The 15,000-nt window shown below is 48.3% G+C and overlaps 2 protein-coding genes across 3 annotated transcripts in view; one reads left to right on the top strand and one right to left on the bottom strand.

Annotated features, from left to right (window-relative positions):
* Nucleotides 1-603, bottom strand: part of LOC138972008 (arginine/serine-rich coiled-coil protein 2-like) — a 1,147-nt gene extending 544 nt beyond the window's left edge. Inside the window, exon 1 of the mRNA XM_070344850.1 lies at nucleotides 15-603. Coding sequence (XP_070200951.1) covers nucleotides 15-603 — 589 coding nt within the window. The remainder of the gene's footprint in view (nucleotides 1-14) is intronic.
* LOC138971895 (NACHT and WD repeat domain-containing protein 2-like) overlaps nucleotides 1-14,935 on the top strand; it is an 88,401-nt gene extending 73,466 nt beyond the window's left edge. For both annotated transcript variants that reach the window (XM_070344733.1, XM_070344732.1), the window contains exons 21-28: nucleotides 1,020-1,185; nucleotides 2,626-3,008; nucleotides 3,391-3,666; nucleotides 4,132-4,343; nucleotides 6,333-6,543; nucleotides 8,713-8,898; nucleotides 9,333-9,608; nucleotides 12,501-14,935. In XM_070344733.1, coding sequence (XP_070200834.1) covers nucleotides 1,020-1,185; nucleotides 2,626-3,008; nucleotides 3,391-3,666; nucleotides 4,132-4,343; nucleotides 6,333-6,543; nucleotides 8,713-8,898; nucleotides 9,333-9,608; nucleotides 12,501-12,731 — 1,941 coding nt within the window. In that variant the 3' untranslated portion in view covers nucleotides 12,732-14,935. The remainder of the gene's footprint in view (nucleotides 1-1,019; nucleotides 1,186-2,625; nucleotides 3,009-3,390; nucleotides 3,667-4,131; nucleotides 4,344-6,332; nucleotides 6,544-8,712; nucleotides 8,899-9,332; nucleotides 9,609-12,500) is intronic.
* The last annotated feature ends 65 nt before the right edge of the window (nucleotides 14,936-15,000 follow it).

Here is a 15,000-nt window from a genome sequence, read left to right on the forward strand (position 1 = left end):
AAATGAATATTGACTTGTTCCCTCCTTCCTGCATGCTTTCTTCCTTCCTGCATGCTTTCTTCCTTCCTGCATGCTTTCTTCCTTCCTGTATGCTTTCTTCCTTCCTGTATGCTTTCTTCCTTCCTGCATGCTTTCTTCCTTCCTGCATGCTTTCTTCCTTCCTGCATGCTTTCTTCCTTCCTGCATGCTTTCTTCCTTCCTGCATGCTTTCTTCCTTCCTGCATGCTTTCTTCCTTCCTGCATGCTTTCTTCCTTCCTGCATGCTTTCTTCCTTCCTGCATGCTTTCTTCCTTCCTGCATGCTTTCTTCCTTCCTGCATGCTTTCTTCCTCCTTCCTGCATGCTTTCTTCTTCCTTCCTGCATGCTTTCTTCTTCCTTCCTGCATGCTTTCTTCCTTCCTGCATGCTTTCTTCCTTCCTGCATGCTTTCTTCCTTCCTGCATGCTTTCTTCCTTCCTGCATGCTTTCTTCCTTCCTGCATGCTTTCTTCCTTCCTGCATGCTTTCTTCCTTCCTGCATGCTTTCTTCCTTCCTGCATGCTTTCTTCTTCCTTCCTGCATGCTTTCTTCTTCCTTCCTGCATGCTTTCTTCTTCCTTCCTGCATGCTTTCTTCCTGCCTGCATGCTTTCCTTCCTGCATGTTTTCTTCCTTCCTCATCAGAGGAAGATTTGAAGAAACAAATGAGACCGTTAGGAAGTTATAGACCTGATTGTTAATAGTTTGAAGCACGGAGCTTGCCATGTGGACTGAGAAAAAAAACACATTTTGCATTGGTCTCCAATAGCAACATGAAGAGACGAGAACAAAGAACAAACTAACTAATGAACGAACAAACGTACTCACTCACTTATTCACTCACTGACTCACTCACTTTCTCACTCACCAACCCACTCACTCTCTCACTAACTAACTAACGAACTAACGAACTAACGAACTAACTAACTAGCTAACTAACTAACTAACTAACCAGCTAACGAACTTGTGAGAGGCAGTTAACATCACGTGACTGACTGTGTGCAGGTGGACTGTGGGGAGGAGCGCGGGATGCACAAAGAGCGGTCAGTGTTGGTCATCAAGACGTCATACAACGAGCTCGTGCTGCACGCCTTCCGCAGCGCCAACACGGCCACTGTCCAGCACGCCAAGTCGGGGCGCGTGGTGCGCACCTTGACCTGCAATGAACCCGGTCAGCACACTACTCCTTGTCATTTTATTGTTCATCAACATCATCGGCACTTTTCGAATTGTACCGTCGCGGTGAGGCGACGCTGGAGTGTCCTCTCCAGGGCGCAGGCCTGGGTTGAGGTGACGAGGAAAACAGGCGGTAGCCCACGCAGCAGGCCCCCCCTCTCCACGTCACTGATGTAGTCCAAGGGAAGGGCAAGAGCCAAAGCCAATCAAAATAATACTATGTTTTTATCTGATTTTGTGAAAAGAACTCTGCATCGCGAAATGTTCACCATTAATTGCTTCATATCAATAGACCAATTCCGGAAATAACCCTGTCTGCGTTGCGAACAAGTGAATACCCTTGCATATATCTCGCATGCAGTCACTCCCTGTTTACTGAATACCCTTGCGTTCAGTGAAACAACCAACTCACAAGCCATTGCGTTCAGTGAAACAATCAACTCACAAGCCATGCGTTCAGTGAAACAATCAACTCACAAGCCATGCGTTCAGTGAAACAATCAACTCACAAGCCATTGCGTTCAGTGAAACAGTCAACTCACAAGCCATTGCGTTCAGTAAAACAATCAACTCACAAGCCATTGCGTTCAGTGAAACAGTCAACTCACAAGCCATTGCGTTCAGTAAAACAATCAACTCACAAGCCATTCCTTTCTCCAGGGGTGTGTCTGAAACACGTGGACAATGAGCACGTGTGGATTGTTTGTCTCACTTGAAGCAAGGGAGTTCACTCTTCCACCACCCAGACAGACCCTACACACTTATTTCCCAAATATTGCAAACCCTTCGATGTATGTGTTTGATATTTCAGTTTGATAGACGGATCCTTTTGCGTTTAAGCTAAATCATACATGTATGTTATAGTACAACCAAATTTCTCCACTACAAAACTTCTTTGCTTCTGAACAGTCTAAGCCTTATTCTTCTTATTTATTCATGCCAAAAGCTTTGATTGTACTACGCTAAAGTTCAACATAACCCATGATGTAAGGCTGAAGTTTGGGGTTTTTTCTGCGTAATCCAAGAAAGCTGTTCTTTTCTTTATGTTTGTTTGCGTCACTTTGTTTACACCCCCCCCCACACACACACACACACACACACACACACCCCACCCACCCACCCCCCTCCCACCCACCCTAAGCTTGACATACCTGAGAACAAAAATAGTGCGCCTTCCTTTCCTTATCTTATGCAGAGTATTGCTGTTTTATGTCGAGGGCTGCTTGTTGAAAACTAAAAACCCGATGATTAGTCTATCAGCCTGGTGATATAAAGATGTGTCATTATCAGCCTGGTGATATAAAGATGTGTCATTATCAGCCTGGTGATATAAAGATGTGTCATTATCAGCCTGGTGATATAAAAATGTGTCATTATCAGCCTGGTGATATAAAGATGTGTCATTATCATTGCATCGTCCCTCTCTCCACTGCAGGATCTTCCATCGCGGCCGTGGCGGTGTCACGTGAGTACCACGTGGTGTGCTGTCGTCAGCAGTACATGCAACTGCACGAGCTGCACGTCCTGGAACTCTTTGACGCGCGGAAGGGCACCTACCTGCGATCCGTCCGCGGGTGCGTCTACGACCACGTGACCGACTTGCATGTGAACCTGGTGGGGAGCCACGCGCTGGCCGTGTGTTCCTTCGACAAGCAGCAGATGTCCGACATCGCCGTCTGGAACCTGGAGACGGAGGACCACAAGCACCTCGCCAGGCACCCCCTCCTGGCCACCGCCGCTGCCTGTCTCGACTTCCGCTTCTGTCTGACCGCCGCCAAGGGACAGAACGCGCTGAGGATCTGGAACCTGAGTGGCAAGGTGGGTCATGGCGTGTCTCTTACGACTTGACCAACAGTCCGTTTTTAGTTTTTCCCTTTTTTGGCGGGGCAAAATCTCTCTCTCTCTCTCTCTCTCTCTCTCTCTCTCTCTCTCTCTCTCTCTCTCTCTTTTAGTTTTTTCTCTCTCTTTCTCTCTCTCTCTCTCTCCCTCTCTCTTCCTCCCTCTCTCCCTCTCTCTCTCTCTCTCTCTCTCTCTCTCTCTCTTTCTCTCTCATTCTCTCTGTCTCTCTTTCTCTCTCTCTCATTCTCTCTCTCTCTCTCTCTCTCTCTCTCTCTCTCTCTCTCTCTCTCTCTCTCTCTCTCTCTCTCTTTCTCACATAGTTCAGCAACAATAAAACCCGACATGTTTCATGGTGTACCAGATCAACCAGCCAGCGCCACGACTGAAAAAACAGCTGGGTGTTCTGGAGGTCCTACCCATGCAAGACAACCCGCGTTACTGCGTGGCCAAGGCGGTGAACCACGGACCCATCAGTGTGTGGAACGTGGCGAAGGGCAAGTGTCTGCAGGCCGCGGTGCGCGTGGAGCGCGGGCTGACCGAGTCGTCTGACGCTGTGGTGGTCAGGAACACCCGCCTGGTCATCCTGACCGACAGGGGATTCTCCAGCGTGACGGAGGACTCGAGACCAGTCTTCCAGGTGACACATCATTATCCTCCTGCTTCTTGCCTTCTGTTCACTTCGCCACGGGTTAGCTCCGTGGGGCGGGGCTATAGCTCAGTCGGTGTTGTGTACCATTCTTGCCTTTTTGCCATCAAATGTTATTATCTAGTCCTTGATGGGCATCCCAACAAGGCCAGTAGGACATGAAGCGGCATCATCATCAACCCATTAATGCATTTCTTTTTTTCTTTTCTTTTTATTGTATTGTTTTCTTCAAATGTATGTAACCCTAGGGTTGTTTAAATACATTTTGTCTTGCCTTGCTTTGCCTTGGTAGCGGCGTTGGCTTCAAAATCGGTTAATGCTATCCGCGGGGGTTCGATTCCAACGTTCGGCAAGGGGTTTATTTCCCAGAGTCAACTTTGTGCAGACTCTCCTCAGTGTACCCCCTTACAAACTAACTGATCCGCCCCGATGACTAATGCTTGCTTTCTCCCCCAGACGGTTCTGGTGTACGACCTGAAGGCCAAGCGTTACGAGCGGAAGTTGACAGGGTGCTACATCGCGCCTGCGCCGTCCCACGAGTACGTGTTGCTGGAGGGCGAGCGACTGATGGGACCGTCCGAGACGCGCACCCACTTCATCATCTGGAGCCTGGTGTCGGGCCACGCCGTGCAGCGCATCAAGACCAACTTCAAGGAGATGGAGCGAAGGTAGGCACCCCTTCTGTCTTTCGTTGTGTGCTTGTTTGATCTGAGACACAAAGTGAAGTAAGTGCCTTGTGGAGCAAAAGACCGACTTCAATGAGATAGAGCGAAAGTAGTCACCCCTTGTGTCTCTCTCTTACTTTCTTTCTTGGTTTGTTTATTGACCACACGGCATGTCCAACAAGACTCATCGAGATAGAGCGAAAGTAGTCACCCCTTTTGTGTTTCAGTGTTTGTTTCTTTCTTGCTTCGTTTGTTTTGAGGTGAGTGGAAGAAGCTTAACGTAGAACATTTAATTCATCTCTTGTGCAAGAAAGCTTCAAAAACTGCTATGCCATCCCATTTTCAGTCATGTTTGCTATTTACAATACCAAATTCACTGACGTTTTGGACGCTCCTTCTGTCCGGCAACAAAAGTAAATAACGCGTACCTCAGTTCAGCTGTTACCCTACCTCGTTACACCGTGCCTCTGTTCAGCTGTTACCCTACCTCGTTACACCGTGCCTCAGTTCAGCTGTTACCCTACCTCGTTACACCGTGCCTCTGTTCAGCTGTTACCCTACCTCGTTACACCGTGCCTCTGTTCAGCTGTTACCCTACCTCGTTACGCCGTGCCTCTGTTCAGCTGTTACCCTACCTCGTTACACCGTGCCTCAGTTCAGCTGTTACCCTACCTCGTTACACCGTGCCTCTGTTCAGCTGTTACCCTACCTCGTTACACCGTGCCTCTGTTCAGCTGTTACCCTACCTCGTTACACCGTGCCTCTGTTCAGCTGTTACCCTACCTCGTTACGCCGTGCCTCTGTTCAGCTGTTACCCTACCTCGTTACACCGTGCCTCTGTTCAGCTGTTACCCTACCTCGTTACACCGTGCCTCTGTTCAGCTGTTACCCTACCTCGTTACGCCGTGCCTCTGTTCAGCTGTTACCCTACCTCGTTACGCCGTGCCTCTGTTCAGCTGTTACCCTACCTCGTTACACCGTGCCTCAGTTCAGCTGTTACCCTACCTCGTTACACCGTGCCTCTGTTCAGCTGTTACCCTACCTCGTTACACCGTGCCTCTGTTCAGCTGTTACCCTACCTCGTTACGCCGTGCCTCTGTTCAGCTGTTACCCTACCTCGTTACGCCGTGCCTCTGTTCAGCTGTTACCCTACCTCGTTACGCCGTGCCTCTGTTCAGCTGTTACCCTACCTCGTTACACCGTGCCTCAGTTCAGCTGTTACCCTACCTCGTTACACCGTGCCTCTGTTCAGCTGTTACCCTACCTCGTTACACCGTGCCTCTGTTCAGCTGTTACCCTACCTCGTTACACCGTGCCTCTGTTCAGCTGTTACCCTACCTCGTTACACCGTGCCTCAGTTCAGCTGTTACTCTACCTCGTTACACCGTGCCTCTGTTCAGCTGTTACCCTACCTCGTTACACCGTGCCTCTGTTCAGCTGTTACCCTACCTCGTTACACCGTGCCTCTGTTCAGCTGTTACTCTACCTCGTTACACCGTGCCTCTGTTCAGCTGTTACTCTACCTCGTTACACCGTGCCTCTGTTCAGCTGTTACCCTACCTCGTTACACCGTGCCTCTGTTCAGCTGTTACTCTACCTCGTTACACCGTGCCTCTGTTCAGCTGTTACTCTACCTCGTTACACCGTGCCTCTGTTCAGCTGTTACTCTACCTCGTTACACCGTGCCTCTGTTCAGCTGTTACCCTACCTCGTTACACCGTGCCTCTGTTCAGCTGTTACCCTACCTCGTTACACCGTGCCTCAGTTCAGCTGTTACTCTACCTCGTTACACCGTGCCTCTGTTCAGCTGTTACCCTACCTCGTTACACCGTGCCTCTGTTCAGCTGTTACCCTACCTCGTTACACCGTGCCTCTGTTCAGCTGTTACCCTACCTCGTTACACCGTGCCTCAGTTCAGCTGTTACCCTACCTCGTTACGCCGTGCCTCTGTAGCATGTTGGGGAAACGGCAACACGTGTCTTGTGTCTGCAGGAAGATGGAGTCTGGGGTCAACATGGTGGACGCCACACCCGGGTTCAAAGGTCACAAGGGAGGTCAGCCCGGGAGCCACATGACGCCGTGGGACAGGCGCGCCGAGACCAAATCGGCACGCAAGCGGAGGGTGGAGGGGGAGGCGGACGTGGAGCGACAGAGGGTGGAGGAACTCAAGAAGGAGAAGGAGAACGGCATTGAGCAGTTTGTGGTGAGTTGGGCCATCTCACAAACAAAGGGAAGTAAGCGCTCTTAATGCATACCACACGTGCAACAAGAGTAAGTGAGAGTTACGCGGGCCATTGTCCTAGCAACACGCACTGTGATGAAGAAGCGACTGTCGTCTGGTGAGTATGGCTGTGTTGTGTCTTATAGGCGCGCAGTGTAACAAAACAAGCCTTTGAAGAAGACATCGTCTTTGGTACTACAAAGTCCTTCCTGTGTCCGCGATTTGACTCAACATATTAAATGTGTCGAGGCTGCCGCACAGGGTAGGATCATCCCCCACTTAGACACACACCAACAATCACCAGTATGGCAGCTTTCTGTGCTGGGTGACAATCACCAGTATGGCAGCTTTCTGTGCTGGGTGACAATCACCAGTATGGCAGCTTTCTGTGCTGGGTGACAATCACCAGTATGGCAGCTTTCTGTGCTGGGTGACAATCACCAGTGTGGCAGCTTGCTGTGCTGGGTGACAATCACCAGTATGGCAGCTTGCTGTGCTGGGTGACAATCACCAGTATGGCAGCTTTCTGTGCTGGGTGACAATCACCAGTGTGGCAGCTTTCTGTGCTGGGTGACAATCACCAGTATGACAGCTCTCTGTGCTGGGTGACAATCACCAGTATGACAGCTCTCTGTGCTGGGTGACAATCACCAGTATGGCAGCTCTCTGTGCTGGGTGACAATCACCAGTATGGCAGCTCTCTGTGCTGGGTGACAATCACCAGTATGGCAGCTTTCTGTGCTGGGTGACAATCACCAGTATGGCAGCTTTCTGTGCTGGGTGACAATCACCAGTATGGCAGCTTTCTGTGCTGGGTGACAATCACCAGTATGACACCTCTCTGTGCTGGGTGACAATCTCCAGTATGACAGCTCTCTGTGCTGGGTGACAATCTCCAGTATGACAGCTCTCTGTGCTGGGTGACAATCACCAGTATGGCAGCTCTCTGTGCTGGGTGACAATCACCAGTATGGCAGCTCTCTGTGCTGGGTGACAATCTCCAGTATGACAGCTCTCTGTGCTGGGTGACAATCACCAGTATGGCAGCTCTCTGTGCTGGGTGACAATCACCAGTATGGCAGCTTTCTGTGCTGGGTGACAATCACCAGTATGACAGCTTTCTGTGCTGGGTGACAATCACCAGTATGGCAGCTCTCTGTGCTGGGTGACAATCACCAGTATGGCAGCTCTCTGTGCTGGGTGACAATCACCAGTATGGCAGCTCTCTGTGCTGGGTGACAATCACCAGTATGGCAGCTCTCTGTGCTGGGTGACAATCTCCAGTATGGCAGCTTTCTGTGCTGGGTGACAATCTCCTGATGAATGAAGGTTGCAACGGACACTAGAGTGTGCATCATCGAAATCAAATCATGAACAACATGCTCTGCACAGGGGGCAGTCAGGCTGTGGATGTTTGATACGTGTCTTCGTGGAGAGGATGACGTCATCCTATTTAAAGCCTGGGCAGATCTGAGATATTGAAGCCAGCTGTTTTCAAGAGAAGCAGTGTGGCTATACAGAAATGTCATTTTCCATTGTGTTTAGTGTTGTAATGAGACAGTGGCTGTCTGAGATGTTGAAGCCATGTGTTCTCAAGAGAAGCAGTGTGGCTTTACAGAAATGTCATTTTCCATTGTGTTTAATGTTTTAATGAGACAGTGCCTGTCTGAGCACTTTTGGGGCACCCTTAAAGTTCTGGTTAAAGTTTAAGACATTTTCTTTGTTCCTAATGACGATTTAGTTATTCCACATTAAAAGTGAAACGTTGATTCACTTGTCGTACTCTTTCGCATTGCACCATGAGCATGCGCAGAACGCACCTTTAGCCGTATAGGGCCGTGTCCCTACAGTGATAGGCACAGAACGCACCTTTAGCCGTATAGGGCCGTGTCCCTACAGTGATAGGCACTGGTTGAAGCTGTCAATAAAAATGTTACGAGCAAGATAGACAGAGTAACACACGTTGTGGCCGTTACTTGGAAGGTTACAATGATTGGCTGAAGGTATGACAGTAATGTTACGAGCAAGAATGCCAGAGGAACACACGTTGTGGCCGTTACTTGTAATGTTACACTGGTGGCACTTGCTGAAGGTGTAAGTACTGTAACGAGCAAGATGTAAAGAGTTGTGGTCGTTACCTACCGTCTCCAGGTGAGCGGCGACCAGAAGGTACTGGTGGCGTCGTTCTACGCGCACCACCTGGTGGTGTTTGACATCGAGACACAGCGGCACGTGCACACGCTCCACAACCAGCACTCCCTGCTCCTGCTGCACGTGGCCGCCCTTACACACGACGGATCGCACCTCGTGCACGCCAACTACGATGAGAGGGACAAGGTGGGGGCACACACACACACACACACACACACACACACACACACACACATTTACACGCGCGCGCATACACACACCCACACACACACACACACACACACTCGCACCCCACACTCACACACACACACACACACACACACACTCGCACACACACACACACACACACACACACACACACACACACACACACACACTCGCACCCCACACTCACACACACACACACACACACACTCGCACGCACACACACACACACACACACATTTACACGCGCGCGCATACACACACACACACACACACACACACACACACACACACACACATCACCACCAACACCACCCCACCACCACCCTCGTCTTGATTCCTCATCTATTATTAAACATGGAATCAAAACTTGACGAAACGTGAAAACCAGTGAACCGAATCTGTGTGTGTTCCAGGTGAGCTACGTGACGCTGTGGGACTGCTCGACGGGCGAGGTCAAGAGACGTCTCAAGCGCGAGACTGACGTGTGCGCCCTGGGCATCAGCAATGACGCAACGCGTGTCGTCATCGGCAAGGCGCCCAACCTGCTGCACATCTGGGACCCCGTCAAGTCCAACTCGCTGCGCAGAGCTCGGGGATACGACGGCCTTCACTTCAGTGTGGGGTCCAGGATCTTCCTGCAGGACGACAACTCACGCGCCGTCGTCTTCGCTGAGGACATCTCTCTGTGGGTGAGTAAAAGAAAGCTGTTCTAGCTTGTTCGGTGCGTGCAGTCAAAGAAAGCTGTTCTAGCTTGTTCGGTGCGTGCAGTCAAAGAAAGCTGTTCTAGCTTGTTCGGTGCGTGCAGTCAAAGAAAGCTGTTCTAGCTTGTTCGGTGCGTGCAGTCAAAGAAAGCTGTTTTAGCTTGTTCGGTGCGTGCAGTCAAAGAAAGCTGTTTTAGCTTGTTCGGTGCGTGCAGTCAAAGACAGCTGTTTTAGCTTGTTCGGTGCGTGCAGTCAAAGAAAGCTGTTTTAGCTTGTTCGGTGCGTGCAGTCAAAGACAGCTGTTTTAGCTTGTTCGGTGCGTGCAGTCAAAGACAGCTGTTTTAGCTTGTTCGGTGCGTGCAGTCAAAGAAAGCTGTTCTAGCTCGTTCGGTGCGTGCAGTCAAAGAAAGCTGTTCTAGCTCGTTCGGTGCGTGCAGTCAAAGAAAGCTGTTCTAGCTCGTTCGGTGCGTGCAGTCAAAGAAAGCTGTTTTAGCTTGTTCGGTGCGTGCAGTCAAAGACAGCTGTTCTAGCTTGTTCGGTGCGTGCAGTCAAAGAAAGCTGTTCTAGCTTGTTCGGTGCGTGCAGTCAAAGACAGCTGTTTTAGCTTGTTCGGTGCGTGCAGTCAAAGACAGCTGTTTTAGCTTGTTCGGTGCGTGCAGTCAAAGACAGCTGTTCTAGCTTGTTCGGTGCGTGCAGTCAAAGACAGCTGTTTTAGCTTGTTCGGTGCGTGCAGTCAAAGAAAGCTGTTTTAGCTTGTTCGGTGCGTGCAGTCAAAGAAAGCTGTTTTAGCTTGTTCGGTGCGTGCAGTCAAAGACAGCTGTTCTAGCTTGTTCGGTGCGTGCAGTCAAAGAAAGCTGTTTTAGCTTGTTCGGTGCGTGCAGTCAAAGAAAGCTGTTTTAGCTTGTTCGGTGCGTGCAGTCAAAGACAGCTGTTCTAGCTTGTTCGGTGCGTGCAGTCAAAGAAAGCTGTTCTAGCTTGTTCGGTGCGTGCAGTCAAAGACAGCTGTTTTAGCTTGTTCGGTGCGTGCAGTCAAAGACAGCTGTTTTAGCTTGTTCGGTGCGTGCAGTCAAAGACAGCTGTTCTAGCTTGTTCGGTGCGTGCAGTCAAAGACAGCTGTTTTAGCTTGTTCGGTGCGTGCAGTCAAAGACAGCTGTTCTAGCTTGTTCGGTGCGTGCAGTCAAAGACAGCTGTTTTAGCTTGTTCGGTGCGTGCAGTAAAAGACAGCTGTTCTAGCTTGTTCGGTGCGTCCAGTCAAAGAAAGCTGTTCTAGCTTGTTCGGTGCGTGCAGTCAAAGACAGCTGTTTTAGCTTGTTCGGTGCGTGCAGTCAAAGAAAGCTGTTTTAGCTTGTTCGGTGCGTGCAGTCAAAGAAAGCTGTTTTAGCTTGTTCGGTGCATGCAGTCAAAGAAAGCTGTTTTAGCTTGTTCGGTGCGTGCAGTCAAAGACAGCTGTTCTAGCTTGTTCGGTGCGTGCAGTCAAAGAAAGCTGTTTTAGCTTGTTCGGTGCGTGCAGTCAAAGACAGCTGTTCTAGCTTGTTCGGTGCGTGCAGTCAAAGAAAGCTGTTTTAGCTTGTTCGGTGCGTGCAGTCAAAGAAAGCTGTTCTAACTCGTTCGGTGCGTGCAGTCAAAGAAAGCTGTTTTAGCTTGTTCGGTGCGTGCAGTCAAAGACAGCTGTTCTAGCTTGTTCGGTGCTTGCAGTCAAAGACAGCTGTTCTAGCTTGTTCGGTGCGTGCAGTCAAAGAAAGCTGTTTTAGCTTGTTCGGTGCGTGCAGTCAAAGACAGCTGTTTTAGCTTGTTCGGTGCGTGCAGTCAAAGAAAGCTGTTCTAGCTTGTTCGGTGCTTGTAGTCAAAAAGAAAAGAAAACCCCACGACTGTGTGCAGTGGTTATTGCTGATGATATTTCTTGAGCTTTCTGGGTCAGTTAAAGAAACGCCGCTTGAGTATTTCATCCACACGGTTCTACACTGTAAATTGGGCTCCACTATTGAACACACTTATTGTAGCCAGCTGTGAACACTTGTAGCCAGCTGTGAACACTTGTAGCCAGCTGTGAACACTTGTAGCCAGCTGTGAACACTTGTAGCCAGCTGTGAACACTTGTAGCCAGCTGTGAACACTTGTAGCCAGCTGTGAACACTTGTAGCCAGCTGTGAACACTATATCATTCTACGAGCAAACTCAGCACACATGGTGAACACTATATCATTCTACGAGCAAACTCAGCACACATGGTGAACACTAATTAATAGCATTTACATCGCGTGCTACTTTTGCTAGAAGAACTATGTAGTATCTCACACAGTGTTCACATGTGGTTACAAAAGTCGGTTCAGAAGTGGAACACTTCAGTTTAGTGTACTACTAGGGGGATCCTTATCGGGTTGAGTACTTGGTACTACACTCGTCTTGATGGCCTGTGTTCCTCGCGGGACCTGGACCAAGGGAGATAGGTGTTCGCTTGAGCATTTCTTCCACACGGCACTACATCTAGGGGGATCCGTATCGGGTAGACTACTGTTTTCAACATGGTACTGTGACAGGGTGAAGCAGTAGTCCCCCTTGTCACCTGCAGGTGCTCTGCATTGATGAAGTTGTCTCCCTGTCAAAGCGTAAGCTATTTATAGCTAGGAGTTTTTAGTACGTTAGAAGACAGCACACTAGTGAGATGTGAAGTAGCTGTTTGTGACGGGGTCTGACTGCTGTGGTCACCCTGCATGCTCTTGGGAACCTTTGCGTAACCATGGCAGTGTGTCTTGGGCTATTAACTTAGCTTAACAAAAATATTAACCCTGTTTGACTAGTTGTGCCACACCAGGTGTTTGTTGCGCTGCGTGCACGCGGTTACAGTCCAACTACATGTGTTTTGACCTCTGTTCCTCACAGGACCTTGACCAAGGGACAGCACTAGCGGTTTTCACACCAGACACGCGCGTGCTGTGTTGCCAGGCGATGCTGGACGGCCAGCTGACGGTGTTCGGACTGTACGAGCGACAGGAGCTGATCGTGCTCAAGCTGTCCGGCAGGAACGTGCCGCCTGTAGACACCACGGGGGGCGTCGAGCTCTTCGGGGAAACCACGGGCGACACCTCGGATGAGGACGATGATGGCGATTAGATCAAGGAAATACGTGTAGCGACCAGTTTACAGAGAGGACGATGATGGCGATTAGATCAAGGAAATACGTGTAGCGACCAGTTTACAGAAGGGACGATGATGATTAGATCAAGGAAATACGTGTAGCGACCAGTTTACAGAAGGGACGATGAGGATTAGATCAAGGAAATACGTGTAGCGACCAGTTTACAGAGAGGACGATTGTCACGCGCTAATCGCGAGAACAAAGGATAGAGGAGAAAGAAAAAGAAAAAGAATGAAATGAAATAAAAGAACCCCAACCAATTTAATTCAACTATAAAAAGAAATAAGTTTATTATTTAACACAAGACAAGACAACTGCAACCATACACTTCCACTCAAACCAAATATTAAAGTAATGAATGAACAACTGAATAAAATACAATAACACTAAAAATAAAACACTATCAAATAAAACAACTAACTAACTTGAAGAAAAAATGTAGCCCTTAACACATTTGCATGTACCACACCCTATTAAAGCCGGAGTGCACTCTCAAGAATACTTGTCAATCAATGGGGTAACAACTGAACCTCCATTAATGTGCAAACATTAAGCGATAAATACTCGAGGATGTTCAACACGATCACTCTTGTAATCAATTAACCACCAGAAAATATTCACAATATCTGCTCAGGTTTATCCCTCAGTTTCTTCTGTGTATTTGAGAATGTCGTGCCAATCACAAGCACTCAGCCCTGGGTTTTAGTTCATTGTCACTTGGTTTTTCGACTCAAATCCATACCATGGTTGAATACTGTGATCTCTTCATATAATCCCCACACAGTCTCTGAACTACTGAGTCTTGGTTATCGAAAACCAAAGTATGGTTCTTTCCCAATGCTCTCTTAGGCACACACAAAATATTGGCAAAGTCCCACAACCCAACTGTTACTGGATTACTTCCCTCAAGGCGAACAAAATCAACCTGACAGGAAGATCAGGGATGTCATCCACTCATCACCCCAAGAAGAAGGGCAACGGCCATCTCTTCTCTGACCACTCCAAGGTCCAGAACCAACAGGTGGAGATGGTAAGTAAGCGGTCACCCAACAGCTCCAGCCTGAAGCCAAAACGTCCCGCTGTACCCACACTGGTATGTGGATAGGTCCAGTAGGTATGTGGATAGGTCCTGCACCATATAAATGAGGCAGCCTATAGTCTAACTACTAATACCAAATTAAACCCTCATTACACAATGCTTTCTCCAAAAAAACTAAGTTCTCATTCCCTCTTGTCATGTGTAAAAAGTTGGGAAAATGTTATTCAAAAATTTTCAAAGTTCAAACTCTCTATAATTACCAATTAAATTTTCCACAAAAATTATCAAAGTCCAGGAAGGGATGAAAACACGGGAATTCTTCCCTAAGGTTCAATTCATATGAATTTACCAAACACAAGTCACTTAGAGAAAGCAATGTGCAAAAGAAGTCACACAATTTAAAAACCATATCAATGTTTTCATAACATGAGGCAGCCATTTTGGAACAGGGGTAATAACTCTCCCCAAACTAAGGGCAAGTATCCCTGAAGTACAATATAGACTGGGGTATTATCTTCCCTTATTGAACAGGGGCAATAACCACATACACTTCCCCTATGCCGCCATTTTGTCTCCTCAACAAAATATCATTTCATCAATTATTTCAACAACAAAACTCAAATCACATTGTACAAATCTCAACCCCAGTGATTTTACACACACATATCATGTTCCACACAACTTGGGCCACATCACCCATAAAATATCTTTGAACACACACAAATCATTATGATACAAGCTGACCAATGCCCTGACCACCTCTCTGGAAATTATAACAGATAAATAAAATCCATCTTCATCCAACACATTTCAAAGCCAATTTTACAATAAACACATGAATAGACTTGATTTGTGGTCTCTTTCAATCTAGGCCATTATTTCAATTTTACCTCTTCACAAAATCGGCCATTTTGACTGCACAAGGTCAGACATTCATTCATCATCCAATCTATCAGTCTCTTCAAAGGTTAGGACATGAAAACGATTCCACCTTCCCATCCCAAAAGAAAGCCTCACAAAATGAAACATAAAAGCAAACAAAAACTGAAAATTACTCACACCCATACCTCATTCACACAGTAGTTGCTGGGTCAGCATACATGCATAACTCAACCCATGACCAGCCTACTCACCAGTGACCTGTGAGACACTAACAGTCTGTCCAACACCAAACGCAGCAGGGATAATATGCAGGGGCACAAGCT

Source organism: Littorina saxatilis, linkage group LG7, assembly GCF_037325665.1.
Source record: "Littorina saxatilis isolate snail1 linkage group LG7, US_GU_Lsax_2.0, whole genome shotgun sequence".
Lineage (NCBI taxonomy): Eukaryota > Metazoa > Mollusca > Gastropoda > Littorinimorpha > Littorinidae > Littorina > Littorina saxatilis.